Source organism: Polypterus senegalus, chromosome 6 (assembly GCF_016835505.1).
Source record: "Polypterus senegalus isolate Bchr_013 chromosome 6, ASM1683550v1, whole genome shotgun sequence".
Classification (NCBI taxonomy): domain Eukaryota; kingdom Metazoa; phylum Chordata; class Cladistia; order Polypteriformes; family Polypteridae; genus Polypterus; species Polypterus senegalus.
This window is the reverse complement of record NC_053159.1, coordinates 30,572,715-30,600,541: the sequence shown is the minus strand read 5'-3', so window position 1 is coordinate 30,600,541 and position 27,827 is coordinate 30,572,715. Positions and strand designations below refer to the sequence as shown.

Genomic DNA, 27,827 nt, shown 5'->3' with positions numbered 1-27,827 from the left:
TGCTGGGATTAATTTTGCATTATGTTCCAAATGATCTTTCAGCAGGACGAGTGAGTTCAATCATTTAGAATAGAAGTTATTTCTGCAGGATCAAGGTTTTTTTTGGGAGTACCTTTAAAAAAAGTGTCAGATATATTTTAAAGTATGCCCCTTTTTAGCCCTTCCATTTGCCTTTTTACAGTAACTTGTTTAACACATTTATACACACAATAAAACATCATATAGAATATTTGTGTTTTATGTGGTGATAACAAAAATCTGCAATGGAGGGATCAATGCACAAACCTGGTTAGACTTTACCTATAAATAGAGAGAAGTCTGTCATTTTGACTTTACTGTCCCTGCTTGCCCTGAAGAAGACACTAAACACATATTTCCAACCACCACCCTACCTGATATATTCTTTACTGATCTAAATTTGTGAAAATTATGGAATTATTGATTAGACTCAGTAGTGACATAATTAAGAGATGAAGCAGTGATGAAATTGAAGGATATTTTTTAATGGTCATTTTATTTAAATTCCTCTAATCTATGCATTAAAGAACCATTCTTTTCAACAAAAGAACCACTTAGCTCCAACAGATTTATCTGTTGCTCCAATAGTTCTATTAGCCAAACAGAGAGAGAGAGAGAGAGAGAGAGAGAGAGAGAGAGAGAGAGAGAGAGAGAGGGGGTAGGTTGGAAGGATGCACTGATACAGCGTGTTGCAGCACCCACCACACAACAAAGCACCTCAGGATACCAAATTAGGACCAGAGTGCAGATGTGCAGTGGGTGACACCTCAGAAATGCTCTTCTTTAAAATTTTAAACTGATTTTTGCTCTAGACAGAATATACTGTATGATCCACCTTTAAGTAAAGGTAGCACCAGGTAATAGATCATTGTTTTGTTGGACACACTATTAAAATCATAGTTCTACACTAAAACAAAGCTAATATAATTCTCCGCTGTAACCAGAGGATGGCTATTTGTATGTTGTGTTCAATCAGTACTGACAGGGACAAATGGCTTGGACTCTAGAGAAGGAAGCAACTACTCAACTAAGAATCCCAGAACAATGTGAGGAATAGTTACACTATTGGATTCTATGACTTCATTCATATAAAGCAGTGGCTCTCAAATTTGGGGCCCACTGTGGAGGCAGGATTTTGTCCCAAGCAACTTAGGCTAAATTATTTGGACTTCTACCTTAATTAAGCAAGCTGTTATTTTCCAGTTTCTGTGGGTCAATGTCAACCCATAAAAAACTGACCTGGCTTCATTAAAGTTTTATTGGAATATACCAAACCAAACATTTATGTATAATGCATGGGGTATTTCATTTTTGTTTTATTTCAATGCAAAAGATTTTCATTCCAATTTTCTATATATTCTTGCTTTTTATTAATATACTGCTAGTGAGTATGACACTAAAGTGCCTGCAGCCATTCAGAATTCAGTGTAGCTTGCCTTGGTTTTTACTGGGCTCATTTTAAATTGTCATTATTTGGATAAGAATAAGCAAGCAACCTGTACAGGAAAAAAGGAAATTTACAGAAAGTGACACCCATTAAAACCTTAGTCAAAATATAAATATTTCTATCTCTCTCTCATTCATATATATATATATATATATATATATATATATATATATATATATATATATATATATATATATATATATATATATATATATATATATATATATATATATATATATATATAAAATCCAATTTAGTTGGACTAACTAATTTAGTTGATTTTGAGATTTCTCTCTCCATGCTAAGTATTATAGTTTGCATGCAGGAGCGATTTATTTGCGCTAATCTGAGATAGAGGCTGCGGGCTGATGGGAGGGGGAAAGAGTGACGTCAGAAATAGGGAACCGTGCGGGCCTGGATCACACACATGCCAGCCTCCGTTCAAGTCAGACTACCTCTCGCGACGTGTTGGAACTTACCTTGCCTCCGCCTAAGTATTTCTCTCATTTACTAGCTAACAGATTTAAAATGTTTTTTTCCCCTATAATTTGCTTGAATATTCCGGTTGTTTTTGCGACTTCTCTTCTGTGGGCCAAGGGGAGGGGGAATGTCAAGAGTGGGGAGCTGGGCCAGCCTCAATTTGAATTGGTCAACCTCTCATCACGTTTTGGAGCCTACCTTGCCTCTGCTTAGCTAGCAATACATGTTTGTTTCTTGATTTTTAAAGTTTGTCCTGTTTCACTACTATGCAGGTGGTGCCACAGGGGACAGCTAGTTTCCTTATAAAGGTAAACACACTACTAAACTTTATAAAGAATAACAGAAGAAAAAAGGAGGCCTAATTATACATTAGGATTAGTTAGAGGTAAAATGACTCACAGAGTGTGAAACTGGTTGTAACAAAAACATGCAGTCTCAGCAGATCATACCTGAACTTAAGAACCTTTAATTTATGCAAAATATATATATTTGCCAAGCTACAAAGGTACCTCAGGTTCCTTGTTTTCAGGGTGTATTCTTGATAAAAAGCTTTTTTCAGTTTGTCTTTCTCTATGTCTTTTTGAAAGCCATAAGTCTAATGTAAGGGCCACATGATTCAAATCTTCAAAATCACACTGTATATAGATAGCCATTTCATCTTTTAGCCCCAAAGAAAGACCACTTTTAAAAACTGAAATTTAAGAAATTACCATTTTACTCTAAGCCTATCAAGATGACTTCAAAATATATTATGTGTTTACTAATCGACTGCCTCATTTTAAATTTAGTAGCCTAAAAGCAACGCCCTTCCCCTTGGAAGGGCCAAAACTGAAAGAGCTCACTCAAGAAGCTCTTCAAATTATTACAAGCTGAGGTTATAGCTATAGTAGTTATAGCAGTTCCCCATTCTAATACATTCTAAATTAAACATGAAACAAATACTGTCTTAATACTTTTCTGTTGCAAACTAATTTGGCTGAATATCAAAAATCAATTGGCACGGACTTATGAAGCCTCCATAACTATTTTGTTCATCCTAATAATATTTGGGCTACAGATCCTTAGGCTCTTTAATTCCTGCAGTTCATGTTTGTGTAACAGCAACAGCTCCCTGATCCTTCTGCTGTGCTCCAAGCTTAACCACTAACTGTTGGAAATAGTAGTTAACTGTAAGATTGGTTCCTACAGATAGTATTCTTTATGTTATAGAGCTGCAATGTCTCCATTATGTTTCTGCATTGTCTGCAATTACAGATTTGAACTGCAAACAACTATTGGTTTAATGCTGTAAGTTCTGATTTTCTGGCAACGACTCAGTTTTCCATGTCTTAATTCTCAGTTTTAGAATTTTGGCTCTGGTTGTCTTATTATGCTCATTAATGACTCTTGGCAATTCATTTCCGAAAATAACAGTTAACTGGTTTTTGATAGCAATCCAGAGACTATTTAGAAATTTCTACATCTAGCAATTTCTCTCTCTCATTTTGTTAACAGGTGATCTGAAGAGGGCAAAAGAATAGTAAAAGGATGGCAGAGCGTATCTATGATATGGTCTAGTGGAGCTGCTTCATGTGCTCACATTTAGCATAACACATGCAGCATCATAGATACCAGATGTCCCAAAATGTTGCCACTTATGAAATATAACCAAAATCATGCCACAGTCATGACAGTACAGATAAAGTTTAATAAAAAAAGTCTTACATAACATTGACATGATTCAGTTTTGTTTGTATAAGTTATCATATTTCATAGCACAGTTGTTTCCTTCTCATTATGTCGAAACCATGCCTACCTGAAGATGTCACAAAAAGGGTGAAATATTGTGACTGTCACTGACTTCTTTCAGCCTTTTTATCATACAGTATGCTGCCTGCTGTTCTAAACCTCTAATTTCAATTGTTTAGATTTGATTTAGACAACTTATGTGCAGGACTTAGAAACTACAGGGGGATAAAATTGATGAGCCACAGCATGAAGTTATGGGAAAGACTAGTGGAACCTAGGTTAAGAAGGGAGGTAATGATTAGTGAGCAGCAGTACGGTTTCATGCCAAGAAAGAGCACCATAGATGCGATGTTTGCTATGAGGGTGTTGATGGAGAAGTATAGAGAAGGCCAGAAGGAGTTGCATTGCGTCTTTGTGGACCTGGAGAAAGCATATGACAGGATGCCTCGAGGGGAGTTGTGGTATTGTATGAGGAAGTTGGGAGCGACAGAGAAGTACGTAAGAGTTGTACAGGTTATGTACGAGGGAAGTGTGACCGAGGTGACGTCTGCGGTAGGAGTGACGGATGCATTCAAGGTGGAGGTGGGATTACATCAGGGATCGGCTCTGAGCCCTTTCTTATTTGCAATGGTGATGGACAGGTTGACAGAGGAGATTAGACAGGAGTCCCTGTGGACTGTGATGTTTGCTGATGACATTGTGATCTGTAGTGAGAGTAGGGAGCAGGTCGAGGACACCCAGGACAGGTGGAGATATGCTCTAGAGAGGAGAGGAATGAAGTTCAGTAGGAACAAGACACAATACATATGTGTAAATGAGAGGGAGGTCAGTGGAATGGTGAGGATGCAAGGAGTAGAGTTGGTGAAGGTGGATGAGTTTAAATACTTGGGATCAACTGTACAGAGTAATGGGGATTGTGGAAGAGAGGTGAAAAAGAGAGTGCAGGCAGGATGAAATGGGTGTCAGGAGTGATTTGTGAAAGATGGATATCAGCAAGAGTGAAAGGGAAGGTCTACGGGATGGTAGTGAGACCAGCTATGTTATATGGGTTGGAGAAAGTGACACAGCTAGAGGTAGCAGAGTTAAAGATGCTAAGATATGCATTGGGTGTGACAAGGATGGATAGGATTAGAAATGAGTACATTAGAGGGTCGGCTCAAGTTGGACGGTTGGGAGACAAAGTTAGAGTGGCGAGATTGAGTTGTTTTGGACATGTGCAGAGGAGAGATGCTGAGTATATTGGGAGAAGGATGCTAAGGATAGAGCTGCCAGGGAAGAGAAAAAGAGGAAGGCCTAGGAGAAGGTTTATGGATGTGGTGAGAGAGGACATGCAGGTGATGGATGTAACAGAACAAGATGTAGAGGACAGGAAGATATAGAAGAAGATGATCTGCTGTGGCAACCCTTAACGGGAGCAGCCAAAAGAAGATTTTTATATTCAAAATGAGGTAACAAGTTCACTGTGTTACAAAAAAATTGATCAGTTGACTCTTTTGTATAAATTTAATTGACTAGAATAAGAGAGATAAGGTGAATATTCCTATTCAAACAACTGTTAACCAGTGATTTTAAAACTTAAAGTATGTCTTCAAGACTTTAGAGAATATGTATAGTCTGGAACCAGTTTCTTTTCTCCTTCTCTTTTTGCACTACTTCTTTTCTGCAATCCGCACAAACAGCTTAATTCCAGTTTCTTACTATACAATAAGTTAAACACATTTGTAAATATAAAGTTGAATGAAACAGAACCAAAAAATTGCACACTCTGGTAAAACTGGAACTTTACAGCTAATATGAAATAGTATACAGGTATTATAAAGGATATAGACACCTCTATACATTTACATGGCTGGACTGCAAGAAAAATTATTACTTTATTGAGCTATACTGCCTGATGTCATATGGATGTATGAAGAAAACATAAGCTGTGGTCAATTTATCACTGTCTATATCACCGAAACTAACACAATACCAGCCCTATTTAGCTACTTTGAAGTTATTCTGCATGGAAATCAAAGATACTCATTTTCAAACAGCAGTAACATTTTGTGTTTTAAGATGCAAAACAATTTACAAGAGCAGAGTTGAATTATTTTTGCTGGTACACCCTGACTAATAAACAGATCTGAATACAGCACAAAATCACACAGAAATATCTGGAAATACCTGGTGACAACATTCTCTACAAAATTCAAAAAATCTCCTATTAACATTTAAGTCAACAGCTGTACATTAAAAGAAAAAAGTTGTTTCTAGCAATTATTACTTTTTCTGATTAAGTGTTTGAGCCTTTTTATTTCTGGGTTTACTCACTGTAGACCTCCATGTGGAAGTGGAAACAGAGATAGTCCAGATTTTAATGAGAGACTGGGAACAAGAATGTAATGTGCATGGTAAAGATTGTTCAAACTTTGGTGCAATTCAACCTTGCAAAATTAATTTCAGTCTGTGTTTTACACAAATGCCCTCTCAAGAAAGTGGGCTCAGTCACAGAGATGTCCTTGTACTAATAATACTCAGGGTTTGTATTGCTAGCTGGATCCCTCATTGGTTTATTTTCTTCAAATCTATATAACAGGTTGACTATAATTTGCTAAATAAGTGAATATATCTGTGTAATACTTTAGGATAGAGTAGTTGAGAAGAGCACCACAATAAAATTACCTTAACCAAATAAATCAACAAACTTTATATTACAGAAAATAAAAAGAACAAAATAAATTCAACACTTACGGGACTGTAGACAGCTGTTACTGCAGCCTGCGGAGGGAAGATCCGATCATCAAGTGTAGGCTGAACTCGGGGAATCCTGAGGTACAACTCATTAAGGAAATTATTCACTTAGGGAAAAACAAAGAGTATACAAGATAGGAAAGCAATCCAGGCAAATTAAAAACATGTAAAAAACTGAACTCCAAAAAGTGATTTCCATAATAGCACGAATATGAGTGTTACTTTTAGAACTCACTAGTTTTCAAGAAGTGAAGTTCAAGTTAAACTAGTACACCTAGCTATTAATCATGTCTCCAATCAATTTAAAACATCAAGCGTGACCTACATAATGGATGGTACTAAAAACTAAATTTTTAAACGTTTTGTGATTTATAATTCTTTTCCACAATGAATCAGAATCACTGGAGTACAACCACTATGAAATTATGACCTGATATAAGCATCATTGTTAATACCTTTCAGTTTAAGACTGCAATTACATTATGAGGCCAAAAGATGACAATGTCATGTTGTACATCAGGGGTTTCCTATGCCTGGATGTGCTAATGTTTCAACAAGACAACAATCTCTCCTCTTTTTGGACTTTCTTTCAATTAGGCCTCTTGATTCAGGTCTGCCTGCATGTCTACAATATCATAAATTGCCAAAAAGGTGAATATATCTAGTTATTAATGCAAAGAACATTGTTACTGCTTGATATCTTTCTGGGTTCATGATAAATTTGTTGTCTTTATCCATCCATTTTCTAGGCTGTTTATCCTATTAGTATCATAATGAATTGGTGTGCATCCTCGGTAGCACTGGGCATATGGCAAAAAACAATCCATCATGGCACAATCCCTTAAATAAGGCCAGCTTACATGTGTCAATAACCTTTACATTAGAAGTTTCCCATAATCCAATATTCTTTGTGATTTACTAAATAAACCAGAGTACCTTTTGCAAACACCACAAAGACACCAGGAGATTGTGCAAACTCCACACAGGCAGTGCTATCTCGGTCAGGATTCTAAATTAGAACTCCAGCGCTGTGAGGCAACAATATTAACCACTGCATCATTATATGTACCAATTTATTTGGGATAAAGGGCTAAGTAATCAAATACAGTAATCCCTCCTCGATCGCGGGGGTTGCGTTCCAGACCCCACGATAGGTGAAAATCCGCGAAGTAGAAACCATATGTTTGTGTGGTTATTTTTATATATTTTAAGCCCTTATAAACTCTCCCACCCTGTTAACATTATTAGAGCCCTCTAGACATGAAATAACACCCTTTAGTCAAACGTTTAAACTGTGCTCCATGACAAGACAGAGATGACAGTTCTTTCTCACAATTAAAAGAAAGCAAACATATCTTATCTTCAAAGGAGCGCCGTCATAAAGGAGCGTCAGGAGCAGAGAATGTCAGAGAGAGCGCCAAAGAAAAAGCAAACAATCAAAAAATCAATACATGCTTTTAAGTATACAGAAGCACCGCGATAAAGCGGCATTTTGTAGAGGAGCGTCCGTGTCCTCTGTGCAAACAGCCCTCTGCTCACACCCTCCGTCAGGCAGAGAGCGAGAAAGATAGAGAGAAGCAAACAAGCACAGCGCGAGAAGCATATCTTATAGCATTGAGGAGTTTTAGTTAATATGCAATACATGCTCTGATTGGGTAGCTTTTAAGCCATCCGCCAATAGCGTCCCTTGTATGAAATCAACTGGGCAATCAAACTGAGGAAGCATGTAACCTAAATTAAAAGACCCATTGTCCGCAGAAAGCGAACCAGTGAAAAATCTGTGATATATATTTAGATGTGCTTACATTTAAAATCCGCGATAGAGTGAAACCGCGAAAGTCAAAGCGCGATATAGCGAGGGATTACTGTACCTGAGAAGCTAAAACAGTAATATTTGCATCTGCATGTTTATTATTTAAAAAATTCAGAAATAAAATATTTGGAAAGAAATAATAAAAAAATTGAAGGCCTGAGCCTCTACTCCACCAAGAAGTCTTTCCTAAGCCAATGAATGTGTCAACATGTTATTATTTCCCTCACATAATATATATGAGTAATTCTTGAAACTGCACCATTTGTTTTTATTGTGAAATGTCTCAACATTTATTAATGTTGAGTACTGTGTGATGCCACATACTATATATCATGCTTTTGTTTTGTGCTACTATTGTAACATTTATGACAATAACACCAACACAAATTTCCTAAGTTAGATAATGTTCTCAGATTACAAAAAATTCCCACTGAAGTCAAATTGATGCAGCATTATGAGAAAAGGAATAGGAAATTCAGCTAGCTGTGTTTCACTAACAATAACTGGCCTGTAAACAAGAACATATTTTGACAGAAAACCTGTGGTCACAGTATGTCCCTAGGATGAAGGTTTAAAAGCAACTACTCTACAAAGTAGGGCTTAGATATTATTAAAATAAATTCAATGGAATAGGAGGATTCTAGTAGGAAAAAGAATTCCCAAAAATGGAGAGCAAATTTTCTGATGATGCAACTGACTGAAACACCAGTATATAAGCAGATATCAAAGAATTATTCAAACATGTAGAACAAAAGGTGGGCTTTGCGGGAAAGAACCGAGAAGCAATACTTTGCCACATTCAGCAGTTAATATTCAGCTCTTGTCCTAGTATTTATTAAGAGGCCTTGATTTGAAACATCACTTAATACTTGGACCATGTAAACAGGTAAATTTCCTATTATAAATACAAAAACAAAAAAGGTTATGGGGGTGGAAGCACACAAACTTCTCACCACGATTACTAAAAATAACTAATTGACAAAAAGAAATGAAAAAAATATGTGCTTTGAATCTGTTTACTGACCTCCATCCACTGATGTCTTTTGACCACACAAACCTACAACAGGAAAAAAAAATTTCTGCTACAATTAAAAGTTTTGATAATATTGATTTTAGTGTTCTTGGTATCCCTGAGTAGACAGTTTTACTTCATTTGTCCAAATGAGAGCCAGAGCCTGTCATATGTTTCACTTGTCTTTATTTCATACATGGATGCTAGTCATCTGTCACAACTTACTGTTCACTTGCCAAATTCTGCAAAGTTATTACACAAGAGCAGAGCATGAGACCCTATAACCTTTTTTACTCTCTTACTTAACTGCCTATTCCTCATTTAAAAAAAACAAACATTTGCCTAGTAAAGTCCACTTGTCACATGTTTTATTTATATACTAGTTGAACTACCCTTCTAAAATGAGTTAAAATCTAACCTATCAACACAGATCAACATTAATGTTTGCAGTGCACCATCTAATAGAATGTATTTTGTAATGCATGCAGTAAAAAAAAATGCACTACATTAATAATTACAATAGATGCCATAAACATTTGTAGTATGCATTTCATTATAAAGCAAATGTAAATGAAGGATACTTCCTTTTAAAAGAAGCATAAATGCTACATTTGAAGATACAATATGTGTTTTAAAATAGTACTGGTCTCCAAAAAATTGACCTACTTGGAAGGACTGAAAAATAAAAACTTAGTATCTATTTTCTATCATATTCTGTTCATTTAAAGGAGCAATACAACAGAGCTTAGGTGTGACTAAGCAAGAACTTTGCCCATATGCTATCTACAATAAAACTAGCCATGATCAGTCATTTATATGCAAATCAGTGAATCATGCCATAAGAGCAATTTTAATCTCTGGTCAATCACTGGGTGAACCACAAAACTACCTAAGACTACTGATAAGCATGAGGTGAAAAATGAGAAAATACATATTGAAGATTAACATTACACTTACCCTTTATATTACTTTACTTATTTCTAAACTATGATGGGACAAAATTCTAAATCACTTTAACATCAGCTTGCTCATATAGTATGGAAAAAAACATTTATATTACTAAAGTTGTTCTAACAGTGGCATTGTTACAGAATTTTACAAAGATCAGTTATCTCCACATACAAGTCTTCAAATTGAAACACTCATGTTTTTATAATGTTTTATATTAATAGAACACATCAACATTCCCAACAATTAAAGCATATTTCCGATTTGCTTTTTTTAAATTCTATCAATCAGACAATCAGTCTTTCTTTTGGGCTTCTGAATTGGCATATCTACAAAAAGGTTCTTCTTATTTGTCAACATTGTGCTGTCTAACTTTTCTATTTTGCAATTGCTTACTTACTAATTATGATAATTTGACCCTTCGTGGCTTATACTTTATTGCAATTTACACAAGACAGACACACTTAGTTATTAAAACGGTCAGGTGAGCTTTACAAGCCCTTATTGCAGTGGTACTAAAGCACTCAGTTTTAATTCCTTTTGTTAAATGAGTGTTTAAGATGTTTTGGGATTTATTTTAAATTCCATACTGTCCTTTTGTCCTACTGATATTACTTATGTTCAAAGAGACCAAGAGACCAAGTAGGACTTTTCACGTCGACTGTTATTTAATCCTCTATTTTTTAGACACCTCCTTTAAAGTTTTCAATGACAAGAACGGCAAGTTATCTGTAATGTGTGAAATGTCTACTGATATGTGTTATCCACTATTAGCAATACTTTTTTTATTATTCTGCAAAAACATGTCATTGCTTTCACAAAAACCTCCCTGCCACCCCCCCGACTGCCGCAACAGCATAGTTCCCCCAATTCACAAAACTACTCTATAATGACAATGATGAAAACATTTTTGGGGAAAAAAGGTAATATTAAATAAAAGTTATGTTTCAAAAAACATGATGGAAACTGGCAGTGGCACTAACAATCCAAGACAAAGTTTACAGATGTTTCTGTTTAAAAACAAAAATAAAAAGCAGCAGTGTGACTCGTCTTTGCCCCAGGTATGGTATTACTACTGTAAACATCAGATAAGCATTGATATAAAAACTGGCAGTTAAACTTGTCAAAATACAGCAATGTAAAAGGCACAATATAAGAGAAAACATGTAAGCATATACATAATCTACTTTCTTCTGCTGGAGTATTATTTAACATAATAAAAATGTTATTTTCTTTGGTGTGGAGCATTCACACGGCTAAATACTTTTGTTTTTGACTCTGAGTGTTGAAATAAACAAATGACCAAGAGGTGCACTCCTGGAGATTTTATGTTTTTTTTTTTCTTCTTTTCCTTACTGATACTTCTCACCTACTATTTTAAAATAAAAAAAAGACTTTTCTTGAAAAGAAAATGTAAAGATTTCAGAAGTTTGAGATAATTTCTCTGTAGTTACTCTGAAGTCTTTGGACAAAAGGAAGGTACAGTGTGACTTGGCTAACAGTACTGCAGACTGGACAATATTAAAACATGCAAGTACATTAGTTTATTGTATTATTTTTTTAACCATATTATCTTGTGGTGACTAATGACCGGATTGAATTTTAAACAGTTGCATTTCCCTTATGGTCTGAGAGTGATTTATCTAATCAGCTTTTCCTTAAAGCAGACTGGCGAGTTTTTAAAATGCTAAAGTAAACATTCTATTGTAATATCTAAGCATGCCATTGGCACTGGAAACAGTTTCATTTTTATTTTGAAGCTGTTGGTAGAGACAGACTCTGCAAGTTTGGAGGAATAATAAATCCTCTATAGGTATAGGCATCTAAGGTTAGTACCAGAAGAAGAGAATTCTGCCCCAGTGGGGTAATTCCACGCCAAATCACCACAATTTTGGACCTCATTGTCACAGATTAATGAAACTTAGCATGCTGATTTGGTCACATGAGTAACCCACAGAACTGAAACTGCACGTGTTTTGGATCAATATTAAGGGAGATTTAAGCTAACAAAATTTGAATTTATATGGGGGATTATGACTTTTACTGGCTACATCATCCTGAAAAAGATGCACAGAAATGGTTGCCATATTGTTTTAAAGCTCTTTCCAACTATATATTTTGCGTAAATACTATACTATAGCATTAGACCAGATATTCAGGAGATGTTCATGACATTATAATTTTGATTTAGTAAGAAATTGACCTTTTTTGCCATTTAATTTTCAATAATAACTAATGAAATAGTATTTTTTCATTTTGGGGATAGCATAGTATTTACACAAAATATAACGCTTTAAAATGATGAGAACCGTTTCTGTGCAACATACTTAACCAACAGTATTTTGATTTTACCATTGTTGCATTGTATCAGGCACAGAAAAGGGCTTATGCCTGGCTAAAATGCTACTTAGCTACAGAGGGGTGATTAATGCAGACAGTCCCATACCATATGAAACCATTTTTGAATCTCGTTTAAGCTAAACAGCAACATCAGTACAATGTAGAGAACTCACATTGCCTAGAAAAATTCTCATGTGAAGATGAAGGGAGAAAAAAAAAATGCAAGTAGTGACTGAACTGAAATTTAAAACACAAACACAATAAAGGTTCCAAAAAGTCTAAAGCAGCTCAGTGAAAGCAGGAATCACAATTAAAAGTTAATTATACAAAAAACAGCAAGATACGCTGGCTGAAAAAAAATCAAACACCTTTGAGAATATTCCAATAATGATTAGTTAGCATTTAGCCCTACACTAAACATGCACATATAGGCATCAACAGCATTCTGGTAAGGCAACAAAAGGACAGTGTTTACTGCAGCATAACCAATAATAAGGCCTATTGCTAAAGTAAATACAGCTTACATGTCTAAATACCTGACCTGAATGAAAATATGTCCCAAATGTAATCCTTATAACATTTCAGAGGTAAATTTAAAACAAAAACAAGTATTATCACTTTAGTCTTGAAAATAGTTTGCATTAAACTGTCGGTGATTAACAAAAATCATTCAAACTCCTTTTTTTTCTGAGCAATAGAAACACAAGGTTAATTATACTGAAGAAACGTCAAAAGTCAGCAAAGCATCCGATGAGAACATGTTCTAGGGAAAGGCAGATGTAATTCATACAGAAACCTTTGCTTGCCTGCTGGCTGAACAATAATACTGGGAAGCACGGATTTGTAAATATAAAACAAGATGCGTGGGGGGAAGGGGACTAGTCATATGCTGAAAACAATCAGTAATACTTTTTGAACAAACTATGTTTATTTGCTCAAAACAACTTTAAAGACTGTTGTATGAATTAAGGTGACCTTACAACTATTCACTTAACTTATTTATTCAGACCATTGGCCCTAATCACTGTTATCTGACTATACAAAAACATCACCCTTGAATCTAGCCCAGAATGCTGAACAGAGAAGACACTAGTTAGAAACACACAAAACACTGGCTGCTATGACAACTAGAAAATCAGAATTCCCACAGTCCCATTTCTGCCACACACAGGGAAGATCCCCTGCCTGAGAATTCACTTAGACAGGAATTAAATTAAGAATCATCTGTTATAAAATACCATAAGCTAAATTAAGTTTCACTAAGTTAAAAAAATGCATATTCTGACAGCTTAAAGAGACTTTAAACTAACAAAACTGCATAGTTAGCAACAACAAATATAAACACTCAAGCTAAATAAACCAACAATACTGAGAGATGACTTTACAATTTTATTTTTTTTTTTTAATTCAGTGGCATTTCTGTGCAAATTCCAAGCTTAAATAGTCAATCACAGCTGTAACAAGCAATTCCTATGCACTATAAATCAGATTCTTTGAGCACAAGGATAAAAACAATAGAGATCAGCTCATAAATAGTTTCCTGCAATGCAGGAAATTCATAAGCATTAAACCTCATCAAGGCTCTTAAAAATCAAACAGATCATTACTTATAAATCTAACCTTTGCTTCCCTGGGATTTAAATGAGCGCTGCTGCCTCTATTTAAATAAGGAAAGCCCTCAAACTCTGTACTAACCAAAAGCATTATAAGCATCATTAACAAACACTGCAATACAGAATGGTTTGTTTTTAAGATTTTAAAATGCAAGAATAACAAAATATAGTCTAATGGCCATATTTTGAATGGGCAGCCAATGAAAATCAAATGCTGTAATACTTATTCATTAACTTAAAATGAGAAAGTGGTACCAGAATGGGTAGTGACAAAATTAACTGTTACAGAAAAGTTTAACATATATAAATATTAAATACAATGTCAAGTACACTGGTTGTACCTTTGCCTTCTCTCCAAGACACAGAAGCTGCTGTACCCTGCAATTTCCTGCAGTTTTTAGTTGGGATCATTTAAACTTTACAAACATTATTAAGCCTCTTTATGTTGAACATAAGCAGCCCGGGAGTGCTTCCGGGTGCGCAGCAGGTACTTCCGCCACACTGGGGAATGCTGGCGGAAGCTAATCGGGAGGCACCTAGAGCACATCCAAGTGTGAATAATTCATTGGCTGGAGTTGGGAAAAGAGGACAGAGCTTCGTGGAGAGGAGTGGAGGCGGTGAAGAAGGCATTTGGATGTATGTATAAACGGTGCGTACGCACAGAAATGTTGCGTAAGAACTTTTCCACGTTCAAATCACGATGTATAAAACCTACACTTGGCGTAAAGCCACACACTTTTCCACGGTACCTCATACCTTGTCGTACGCAAGTTCTCCGCTCGGTTTTGCAGACTGGCGGCACCCAGCGTCAAAGCAGTGCTACTGTTCCTGTGTGGTTACACCTTATTTTCCTGACGCAGCTTTATGAATACACTGAAACTAACCGCATATTGTTTATTATTGTAATGCATCTGATCGTAATTAACTTGTAACAATATAATGGTCCAGGGAACAGCCATAGTATTCCAAATACCATAACTGCTTTAGCGTTGTTACTCACTGCACCTTCTTATTATCTTTCTTCTTCTTCTTTCAGCTCCTCCCGTTATGAGTTGCCACAGCGGATCATCTTTTTCCATATTACTCTCACTGCACGACTCTGAGTCTTTATATCACTGTATCTGAGTGTGAATCACAGCAGCAGCTGATCGGAAAGAGAATTATCGGTATACAGCTTCAAGGACACGCTGTCTCAGCCACTGCAAAACGTTTTAAAGCCTTTCTTGTACAGACCTCGCGGTTCAGAAACAGTTTCATCCCAAGAACTTTAAACACACTCAATCAATTGCACCTTGTAGAACTGTTTGTACTTATAAGTACAATCACCCCACTGTAAACTTGCACTATAGTTATAATATCGCACAACCTGAGCCACTTTATAAAGCGCGTATTTACATATGATGGACGATATCATTTATAAGGTGAAATGCAGCAAAATATGTTTATTAAATTATACAGATAAAACTTTAACTTAATTTAAATAATCTATATTCTTCACTGGGAGTGTCGTGAAGGATAGAATAATTAAACATGTACTACGAAGATATTTCAATGTTCCTTAAACGTTTTGAAGAATCAGCGCTAAGCTTACAGATGGCTTAACTTCTATTACAGAGCTGATTGTGTGGCTATCGGTTACTTGGGGAAAGAAAAGCAAGGACTGCAGTGACGGCTACGCCAATATATATTGAATATAAAACAGAAAGAGAAAATAACAACAGAGCTAAAAACGCAGCGACAAATTTCGGCAAAAGTTAAATGCTTGTGTCATGAGCACGAGGCGGCTATGCAGTGTCTGCAACGGACGTGGCCATCCACCGTGCATAAGCTACCTTACTGACATTGGCAGGCAAAGGAGCCACCGATTCTTCCTCTGCCCAGTGCCACCACAAGCCTAGAGCTGCCCCCGAGTACTGCTGCAATGAATTATTTCATCGAAGAGAAACACATGTTTAATAAAAAAATGGAAATGGAAATTAAACTAAATTAAATTTACATGCATATGTGCAATTGCTAGTATTCTTATGAAGTATTATTTAAAACCAAACAGTCCTAAATTTGGAAAGGAACAAGCATTGATTTGTGCGTATGTGCAAGTATCCCATACTGCCGATGTCTGAATTTGTGGATTTCATTGATGTTTCACTTGTCAATGACCATTGGCCGTAATTAACCATTAGTCATAGAAGCCCCACTGCTGGAGAATGGCAGGCAATTTTCGCTAATCTTCAACGAAAAGGCGCTTAAATTAAAATTTCACCAGGGCCGGCTTAACCATTAAGCAATATAAGTACATTACTAGGACATCTAGGAAAGGAGGAAATTTAATTGCAGATTTATCATGGATCATATGGTGTAAAACTGCAAATGGTGCAGCTGAACCAAGTTGCACAAAAAGGGGCTCCCACATTAAATTAAAAATTTATACACATACATATATACATATACATACACACACACACACAAAAAAATAATAGAGGTTAACAATATATATTAATCTTGGAAATACAACAAAATTACAATTTGGTAAATGCCACATGGTCTACTGAGGCTCACGGGATTGTTCTTGATCATATCCTGTTCACACATCCACTGAGACCGAGTGCAGCTCATATATCTATATGGAGGCACCAAAATCTTTTAAGTGCCCTGTAGGCCACACACTACTTTGGAAAATACAGTTAAGACTTTGTAAATTAGAGCCATGGAGGCTATGGCAAGTTCCAATAAACCAAGTGGAAAAAAATGTTACCTTTATATGCCAAAGAAGGTAGGAATTTTAGCCATTTCACCTTACTTCTCATAGATGTTACTGGTTTACTGACTTCACTTTTGCTGTGACAGATTATGAAGCATGGGGTCAATGTTATCAACCGAGCCCATATCACACATATACGTTTAGTATGAATTAGATTATTAGTACTGATGTTTTAATGTGGGCTGTTCGGTGTTGCAGAGTGCAATCCTGTCAAACTATCATGAAAGCTTCACTATGTGAAATGCTTCAGACAATAAATAGATGGAGTGCATTAATCTTAATATATCTACATTGATGCAGTACTGCAAAGTTTTTAAAAGAGGATCTCTGTCTTGAGTGTTTATTTCACAGTGGCCTGGAGGTCTAACAAATGTTTAGCCATTGAATGGTTGATGTCTGTCCAACTCATGGCTGTAAAACTGATAGTGAAATCTGCTTTTATTCTATTCATTGTTCCTTAACATCGACATTTATAATTCCTAGTAAGCCTACAAAAATTGTGTTATTTTTTAATGGCTTTCTTCATTATTTTGCTGCTCATTACTTAATATAATTCAAAATGGGAAAGGCACTATATAAATAAAATGTATTATTAAAATGTTGACTTTCAAATATTTATTAATGTTTGATATTAGTTTGTATTCTACATCATTAATATCATCTTTGCTTTTATTTCTGTTGAGTTCCTTTGACTATTTATGAACTGCTTTGATCATTCGGAAGGTGCTACATAAATAAGAAGAATTATTAATATTAAACAGGGCCAGGACTTCAGGCTTGAATGCCAGCCTGGTCAATGTCTATATGGAGTTTGCAATTTCTCCCCATGTGTATGTGGAAAGAGTATGTGTAACTTCAGATACTGCTTTATAGTTGGATATTAGAAGCGTGTCATTAAGTGCGCTTAATTCCTACATGTGTTATTAAATGATATGCTGCCCGTTTAGGATCATAGGGAATTTCCTGAAAAAATGCATTTTCAAAGTTTTGAAATGGATAGATGACATATAGTCCGTATCAGAAGTAAATATAAAATAAGAGTATATATGTGTAATGTTCTTACTGCTTGCAATGGGAATCTCAATAAAAAAAAGAAAACTTTTTGAAATTAAATAATCATTTGCTTGAACATGGGGCCAGTTAAAGTACAACAAAGCGTACTTATTTGATTTTTGAATTTCTTGATTATACTGGAAGTCTTGAACTGTCGCATTATCATGTGGAAACTATGCTCTGTCACAGACAGTAAATTGTATTCATTAAGTTGACAGGTAGAACATGAATGATTTGACAACTATGCAGAAAACTGCATTTTTACACTTGAAAAACTGTGCCCGGGAGGACATTTTTGGTGAGTAATATAAAATAAAATGTAACAAAAACTAAATTTTAATGACTGAAAAACTAAAACTAATTAAAGAATGAAAAACTAAAATTAGAAAATAGCAAAAAAGTAAACAAAATCAAACTAAAAATATCTCTTAAAACTAGAAAAACACTGATTCTAATCAATTAACCTGTACTGTCAACACATGGTAAGGCTTTCACTTTCAGCAAATTTTAAAGTATAGTTTACAAAGAAAAAGAAAAAAAAAAAAGGTATTGTCTCCTTTTCAGGAACAAAATTTCAAAAGACTTAAGGTAAGGAAATACAGTGAAATGATCCAAAAAGGTAGAAACACTGACAAACAGGTTTCAATTGTGGAATGACACAAACCACTTTAAATTAGTTCACCAATTTTAATGAGGAGGGAAAAATGATGATAATAGCTACAGAAAAACTAGTTTTTTTCATTCCAACACTTTCACACAATACATTAGTATTACTATAACTGGAAGTTTCTGATTCCCAAAAATCCAAAGGAAAACAGCAGTTTAAACAGGAAGAGGAAAAACAAGCCAACCACAAACAGAACTGGGTTCCAATGCATTTGTGCAATGTCTCTAACATGTGTTTTCTAGTTTTTGGGGAAAAAAAAACAATGTGTTAACATTAAACATCAACGCAGATTGTGTAAAGTAAAATTAAACCTTTAATAAAAAAGTCACTTCTCATTGCTACAAATTTCTTTTGTACACATCACACAGAGTTTTCTTTTATAACTCCCTTCTGAATTCCCTAATCATCCACTGACAAATTTTAAAGTTCCCAATGCTCATAAAGTTTTGGGACAAACTTATCCTGCATTGTGCATCATACACTGAAAACAACAAAACCATCAGCTCCTTTCATCAGTACAAATAACCAAGTGTATTAAGTAGGCAAGTCAGAAATATTCAAAAGTTAAAGAGAATTACGTGCAACATAAAACGGGGATCACAGAACGTGCATTTATGCATCATAAGGAGAACAGAAGTTTGGCAGCCACTCAACAAATATAAAGCAAGCATATGAACAGGGACACTGTACAAAAGTAAACACACACCACAGAAAACTCATTTGCAGTATGCACCCTTCATAAATTCACAATTTAATAAATTATTTCAATTTCATTCATAATTGGATGCTGCAATGTCTTTACTCCTTTCGTACATGTTCAAAACACATTCACTTGTTGTTCTCAAGGTCAGGTGCTTCTTATACACAAGAACAGTATAAGGAAGCAAAGCTGATTAAGTCCAGAACACGGAAATAAGGGTTGGATCCAAAAAAAAAGCAACAACACATTAATCAGTATAAGCAACATTTAGCAGATGAGTCACTTTTCCTTTTCGTACAATATGTGGCTTATTTTTAGGTTTACTAGAGCACAGTATAATATGCATATGTAGAAGCCAAATTAAAACTGAACTAGGCCTACCTTAACGGTGACATGAATGGAAGTGTGCTAACAAAAAAGGACACCAGCTTTTGCACTCATTGTTTCATGATAGGAAAGTCCATTTAACAGACTGTGCTCCAGAAGAATTTGACACTTGTGCGGAGTTCAGCTTTCAGGGTGTCACATATCTGCATCATTTTCCAATGCTGTACATTCAGAAGGGCAGAGCTAAGTAATAACTGGGGGATCAAGAAGGACACAGCTGTATGGAAGTAAAACAAAGAAACTGAAATATTCCAAACTCTCATTATACCCTGCAATCTCACCCCACAACTCCTTAAACACTTTTCCAAATACAACAGAAATGAAGTGCTTTATCAGTTGTGGGTTATCTGTGGTCACCTCTATCAATTTTGAAAATAACAATTTTGCACATAGTACTGTGCTTTTATGATGGAATGTTTATACTGTATGCAGCACAGTATGTGGATGTTTTTTCCTCTCTCTTGGAGTTTAAGATAAAATAAGCTTAGGTGACATGTGAGGTCAGTCATAACAGACACTTTGATAACCCACTCTGGATTTTCCTACTTTGACTCAATTCTCCCACTAGAGTGATGAAAAAGTTCTGCTCCTCTGCCATGAGACAATCTGCTCACTTCATTGCAAATTGTCTAATACTCAGAACTGGCCAAATATGTCCATATTAGGGCATCACTAGGTTACATTAATATATAAGATGGTAACCTACGCAGTATATCACAGAAAGACAAAAGAGCTATCTGAATTTATGAATTTGTATTTTGAAGTCCAGCCACCTAGATTCTTATCAATACAAACTATAAATACCTGCTTACAGTCTTGAATCACAATCAATTAATTAAATATATAACACACATATACAGTAAATGGTTGGTATTTGTATGAATAACCACATAGCAGAAGATTTTAAAAAGTCACCACATATAAATATCAGTCAGAGACAAGTAACCATATTAACCCCTTATGCACTGAGAGGTTTTTGGCATTATTGTACCTAAATTACAAACCCAAAAATAAATGACAATTTCTTATGTAATAAAGGAACTGCAAATGTCTGCACAGTACCAAGTACAACACTTTAAATTATTAAAAACCTTTGTTTACACCAATTTCAACTAAATAAAACACCAAAAAAGTTGTTGCTTAAGGTGTTTTTCTCCAAAAAACTATTTTACAGTATATAACATTTTATGGTAACTATGTATAGTTATGTACTTATTCACACCTTTACTTTCAAAATTATTTTTCATGCTGGTCTTCTAGACCAGGGGTGGGCAATGTCGGTCCTGGAGAGTCACAGTGGCTACAGGTTTTCATTCCAACCCAATTGCTTAATTAGAAACCAGTCCTTGCCAATCTCAGACCGGATTTAGTTTTATGGCTTGGTAGTCTGCAATGTAAGGTTCTTATATCGTAGATTTTATTCCTTTCCAAGGATATCAATAAAATGATTTGAAGCCTACAAAGGATAATTTTCAGTCTTTTACATTTTCTATTAAGTGGTTTATTAAATTAAACAGTGCATGATGAACACACACAGATGTAAATGGAAACAGGTTAGATGGGGAACTGCTGGCTGCTTTGTATTTTACATTTTACTGCCAATGAGGAGCCATTAAAACAGTAAATGCAGCAGTTTAAGACTCAAATAAGCAATTAAGGGTGTGGAACCTTAACAAGCGAGACTACTAAAATGAAGCATCAAAATGTCTCTTGAGCAACAAGTGCTTCATCAGTAATAATATACATACTAATATTTTCATACCAGCTTCTTCCAGTGCTGGGTTATGGGGGGGTTGAGGGGCTGGGGGGGACAATGCCTTTGCTGGTCTTGTATGCTTACCTGCCACCCTCGTATGTGCAGATCCATAAGTTGGCATTGGCAGTACTGTCTATGTTCGGAAGCACTTACCTTTGTGAGCAATTGTTTTCGTTAATGAAAGCTACCAAAACCCCACATCGCTCAAGACTTACTGTCAAACACCTTTCATCCCTCATAAAAGTTGCAGCTGCACAAGATTTCACGCCTGATATTGACAAACTGGTTACTAACAAGAGATGCCAAGTGTCGGGACAAAAGAAATAACTCTCACACTGTAAGACTCCTATATAAGCAATGAATATAATATAATGAATATAATACAAGGACCTAGCTAAGATGCTAAGATTCTAATTGTACGCTGTTGTACGGAGATTGTATTGAAATAAATTGCTTTTCTTTAAACTGTTACATTTTTTAAAGTTTTCAGTATTGGAAAGAAAGCTACAGTAACTTTGTATAATAGTGTTTGTTACAGTGCGGCCCGCTGACGCACGTATGGCAGTCAAAGCAGCCCACCAATGGTAGCGAGTTTGACATGCCTGATCTAGAACATTTATGTTGGGTAAAATGCCCAGTGGGGGCTGGGTGGTCTTTTGGCCTTGGGACCCTTGCAGTTACTGTTTTAATTTTTTTCCATCCTAACTGGTGTTTTTTTCCTGTTCTCCGACCCATTTAACCTTACCTTTTTTTTCTTTATTACATACTGTATAATATTATCACCTAATCTTGTTTGTTGATGTTTTATATTAACTTCCTTTTATTTAATTTTGTAAAGAACTTTGAGATACAGTGTTTGCATAAAAAACATGCTATACAAATAAATGTTGTTGTTATGATTTATTTGAAAGGAGACACCCTTGGGTATGTAAAAATACCATTACTGCTTTTATTGACTTGTGGGTTTATTGCATCGTACACAAATGCAGCCTTGGCAGGACACCTTGTGCATAAATGGCTATGGAAGGGTTTTATAAAACATGTTCGAATGCAGAACAATGACAATGTGGATGCTGAAATCCATCAAATGAAGTTTTGTTATGCCACTAAATTTGTAATACTACAAAACTACTTGCTTTTGAAGATTAATTTTCTGTGATTAAACATGTACGAGAACCAGCCCCTGATCCCCCTCCACCCCCATATTTCACAGTCAAGAGATGGGCTGCAGAATTCCATCTCTGCATGACATCTCTGATAGATGACCCAAGATCAGTCCAGACATTGGCATCAATGAAAAAAGAAACACTGGCACCACAGAATGACTTGTATTGAAGGGAAAAGTGATATTTTGAGGCTTCTTACACTTTTGGAATCCCAGTGTTACAAAAAGAACACTGTCTGCTGAATTTGGACTGGTAAAAAAATTCTAAGCCATGTTCAATGATCAGTCTTGAAACAAAGTACATAAACAACTACCACTAATGGAAGCCTTTTTTTTTTTAACCTTTGATAGAATTTTTACAACTACATGCAGCAATCTACTTTATATTCCATTTGCATGCTTCATGAAAAGAACAGACTTTTTTTATTCCTATTAAACTTAGCTGAAAAATCTGTTTTTAATTTGTCTTTAAGAAACATACTGTATGCCAAATAATTTATGCCATAAAAAAAAAAAATAATCTGAGCCAAATATGGTCCAAAGGACGGGCTCCTGGGTATGCAAGAGTTGAAAAGTAATGAACACTTTGCCACACATACATTGCTTACAATGTGGATATAAGCATTTTTTATAAATTTGAAAAACACTCATGCCTGTTCTAAATATTTAAAAACAAATTTACTGTGTATTGGTCTGCTTTGAAACAGCAAAGTTTTTATTTCCAGGTTTCTGGAATATTTATTACAATAAAAGGTAAAACACTATATCACGGATTGTGAACTCTGCCTTCAGGTACACAGAGTGCAGCGAGGAGTACTTGGAATGATTGGTTAGTGCTACCAGCTAGGGCAATATGGAATTAAATTGATACTGCAAATATATATACATCGATATGTTCTCAAACAACAGGTGGAAGACTGAAGGTCAGTACCATACAAAATATACTGTATAAACACTCATATTTGCTTTGGTTGATTTTCTAATAGCAAAGGAAACTTACAATAAACGTATATATAATAATAAATAATATAAACCTTCCAAAAATATTTCAGATGTTTTCAGAAATCACACATTTTTTACCTATTCTCTTCCAGTCTAAGCTTCAACTGAAAAGTCACATTAAGACAAAATTAGCTATCCCTAAACAGGTGCTACATATTAAAAATCAAAAACTGAAGCAGAATACTTGAAGTCACGTATTTATAATTCTGTACACGGAATAATAGACTAGAACTTGAAGTTGACTTACAACTTGAACTTTTGCCATACTTTTGGGGCTGGTGTCCATCAGATCTGCACACTGATAATGAATTGATTTTTGTGGATATCTCTGGGTGTATTTGCCATGGTTTATTTAACATTTTTAGATCAGCATGTGCAAATCACCATTTTCTTTTGTTTATTAATTTTCTAGTTGTTCCACATATTCTTGATATTATTAAAGCGAAAACCTTGCCTGGTTTACTCAAGGACATAGACATTCACCTTTTGAGACTCAAACCAGTTCAGTGCTACTTTGGCCCTGTGCTTCAATTCATTGCCCTGCTGACTCTTCTGTGAAACCTTGTTTTTTTAGCAGTCTAATCAGAAATCTGTTACCCTACTCTATTCATTTTGTTCTTTAACTGCAACAAACTTCCCAGCTTCTGCTGAAAAGAACCATTTTATCACCTAATCTCTTACTTACAATAAATATTCTTTCGTCCTCATTTACAAAGCTTTCATTCTTAGTCACTGCATGAACACTGCTTCCTAAGAAGATTGTGGAGTTTTTAATCCAGAAAATGTGACAGCGACATCAGTGGTGCACAAGCAATAGCCAGACAATTAAACTCTCATTAGGCTAGTTAGAGCCATCTAAGAACTGGGACCCAATACTTGTGTAAACAACTTTTTTTCATATCTTTTTGAGTTTAATTTAGGTCTGTACATCTTTTCTTTCTTAACATTAGTTTGGAATATAAATATGGACAATGAGCGAGATGTTTAAGCATCTTTATTTAATCCAGTGACATTTAAAAATTGTATCAGTGTTTCCAGAGTAGTTTAAATGAATGAGCGAGATACAAACATGGTGCAAAGTATTTATAGCCACTAACCTTCAATGTAATATTCAAGAAGTGAGCTACCCAAGTCATTCAGTGCCTTCAGAATATCCAGCTGGATCACATTCACCCCGTCAACCTGCTATCACACAACTTTTTCAATGGTGTGGCTAAAGAAAGTAAACCTATTCCATCAGATCCTTCTAACACTGTATGCTATGCACATATCTACACGCACTAGGGCTGCAACAATTAGTCAATGTAATCGACGACGTCAACTACAAAAAATCGTCAATGCAGATTTTTTATTTTCGACGTATCATAGACAGAACCTTCACCAGAGGCTCCAGTCACATAGAACCACATTGGTTTTTGTAACTGCAATGCACTACATGAAAGTCTGGGGTCAGTATAGTTTGTTATTGTTTGTCAAGACGCACACATTCCTACCAACGAAGAACGTCTGAGGAGAAGAAGAACGTAGAGGAAAATAAACGTAGTTGCAATGGCGAGGAGGGGGAAGGAGATGGGGAAAAAAAAATTGAGACAGAAACTTTCTAAAGTGAGGGAGCACTTCACCGAAAAAGAAAAAAAAAGTTGAATGCAGATTATGTAAAGCGGAGCTTTCTTTTCACAGCAGCACCATCACGATGCATGAGCATCTGAAATGAAAGCATCCTGGAGCTGTGATGCCGCCATCTCTTGAGAATTTATGCTGGCGCTGGCTGTTAGTTCAATTTCAATTCTTTACTGTCATGTGTACAAGTACCATGTACAATGAAATAATTGCTTGCATGTGCCCCTGCAGACAGTAAACATATTAGGGTCAGATTAGGAGGGGAGGGACAGCGTAAACAAGACTGAGAAAATAAAAGTAAAAAAAGCTAACTTTTACAAGTAACAAATTTATACCCGATCCGTTTGTTTTCAAATTATATTGCATTAGTGTGATGATGTTATCTGACTGGTACTATTCAGGTCATACAATGATTTTTTTCAAAATGTCACATATATTTGTCTCTTTCTTTTTTTTCCCCCCGGTGCTGCGTGCTGACACCAGAAGGCGTGAGCTTATTCAGTGCTAGCAGCAGCATGCAGGTGGCCGGTTGCTTGTGCTATAACAAGTTGACCTGGTGGTGATCAAAGTACATGTACTGTGCAAGGCATGTACGCGGTCCACTGAGAAAATAAGAGCGTTCATGGCACAACTTGCAGAGGAACATTCGAAACGCGGTCATTGATTACAACCGCAAGAAGGTAAGCGAATGAATATGAATAATGTTGCATTCGTGCCACAATGTTTTCCAAAATGTACTATAAGGTCATAAAATGAATAATTCCAAATATCATTTATACCTATGTCTCTGTTTTTTTGTCAGTGCAGCTTTGACATCACGGGCCTTAAGGTGCATTAGTTCAGCGTAAGCAGGAACACTCAATAAAATTGAATAAAAATAAAAATCAAGTGACAAGGAGATACGAATAAGGCAGATTTGCCAGCGTTTGTGTGTCAGCTTTTATCTATCCAGATAAGAGAATTTCCAGTTCGATTGTCTCAAAACACCACTCACATCTACAGTTATTCCCAGCTGTAGATAAAAAGTAACAGCGTCTGATCCCTGGGGTGGGCGGTAGTATGTATCGTGACAGAGAATAAAAGTGAAAGAAAAAAAACAAAACTTTTACAAGTAGTATACATTTAATACAGTGGCTGTTACAGACACAAATCAAATGTATGTGTTTAATGTATAATATTAACAATAAGAGCAACTCACTACTCAAAACAGTAAATATACAAGACAGTCAGGATCGAACCGGGGGACTCTTCATTGTAAGTCAGCAATTCCCACCGCTGCACAATGGAAGCTATTGTATCATCCTTTAACCTTTTGTTAAAGTGTTTAGTTGATCTTTGCACTTCAAGGTTTTACACATTATATAGTTTGTCTACATTTTGTCATTTATTACTAAAATATGAAAAACGTTTTAGTTTTAACGGTGTATTTTTTGGTTACGTTAAATGCCCTTTTTTGTTTAAAGACTGCGTGTATTTAGTTTGTATTGTTTCATGTATTTCTTTTTTATTGACATAGTCGCACTAATATAAAAACAGCTGATTATTTTCAAATTCATATGTTTCACTGGTTATTTTAATTTGATTATTATTAATTTTAATTGTGTTAATGCAGAGGCATCAGGGTGACATTCACAGGTTGACAGATGTGAGCAGATGAGGTAAGACATGCACTGGAGCCCAGAACAGGACGTGCAACCACAGGTCACAGGCATCAAAATAGTCAGGCATGAAATAATCAGGACTAATCGAAAAATAAAATGAACGATTAGTCGATTACCAAAATAATCATTAGTTGCAGCCCTAACACACACACACATTGTATACATACAAATATATACACACACATGTATTCGCTAAAATAATATAAGGAAATGAGAAATTTAAATTTGATGTTATTAACAAACATATCCCAGATCAAAACTAATTAAATCAACAATACTGCATATGGTTGTGACATATCAGTACACATGCAAAGTTTTAAAAATGGGTGAAAAATTTATTGCAAAATTTGACCCAGACAAACGGAGAAGACAAGTAGAATAAAACTGTGTAAACATCCAACACATTAAGCTCTTGACCAATGCTGCTTAATTTTCATATTGAATTTGACAAAACCTCCATATCAATTAATCAAAATTATTATTATTTTTTTTTTAATTAACTAGGGGGCTTTGCCTCCTGATTGCCAAGCCCTGTGCCTGCGCTACGTGCTAGCCTCTTTGCGGTTCTGCCACTTGCGTACGAGGACACGGAGGTACAATTTAAAGAGATTTTTATTTTCATGGGAATTGTTACATATGCATTAATACAACGTGTAACTGCCAGTGATTGCATTTTGTTTCTCTCTCTCTCTATTAAATAAAATGACTTTAAGAATGTTTGGCTCTTAGATTTGTTAATTTTCTTTACAAAGCTATTCTAATGGGAAACTATTAACATTTTAATATGAATGGCATATTAAGATCTCCTTTGTTGTCTAATGTTATCCGTGGAAGATGTACTACATTACCTTTCTTGGATACATCCTTCTTTCTACAGTAATTTGTGCGTTGGAGAACCGGATGTTGTTAACAGTTGTAGAAATTCT

General features: G+C 35.5%; 1 protein-coding gene across 13 annotated transcripts in view; it reads right to left on the bottom strand.

Annotated features, from left to right (window-relative positions):
- Window positions 1-27,827, bottom strand: part of LOC120530915 (eukaryotic translation initiation factor 4 gamma 3-like) — a 206,790-nt gene that overhangs the window by 155,453 nt on the left and 23,510 nt on the right. For 12 of the 13 annotated variants that reach the window (XM_039755722.1, XM_039755723.1, XM_039755714.1 and 9 more), the window contains exon 2: window positions 6,407-6,482. The exons of the other annotated variant lie outside the window; for it this stretch is intronic. In XM_039755722.1, the coding sequence (XP_039611656.1) occupies window positions 6,407-6,482 (76 nt within the window). The remainder of the gene's footprint in view (window positions 1-6,406; window positions 6,483-27,827) is intronic. 13 annotated transcript variants of the gene reach the window in all.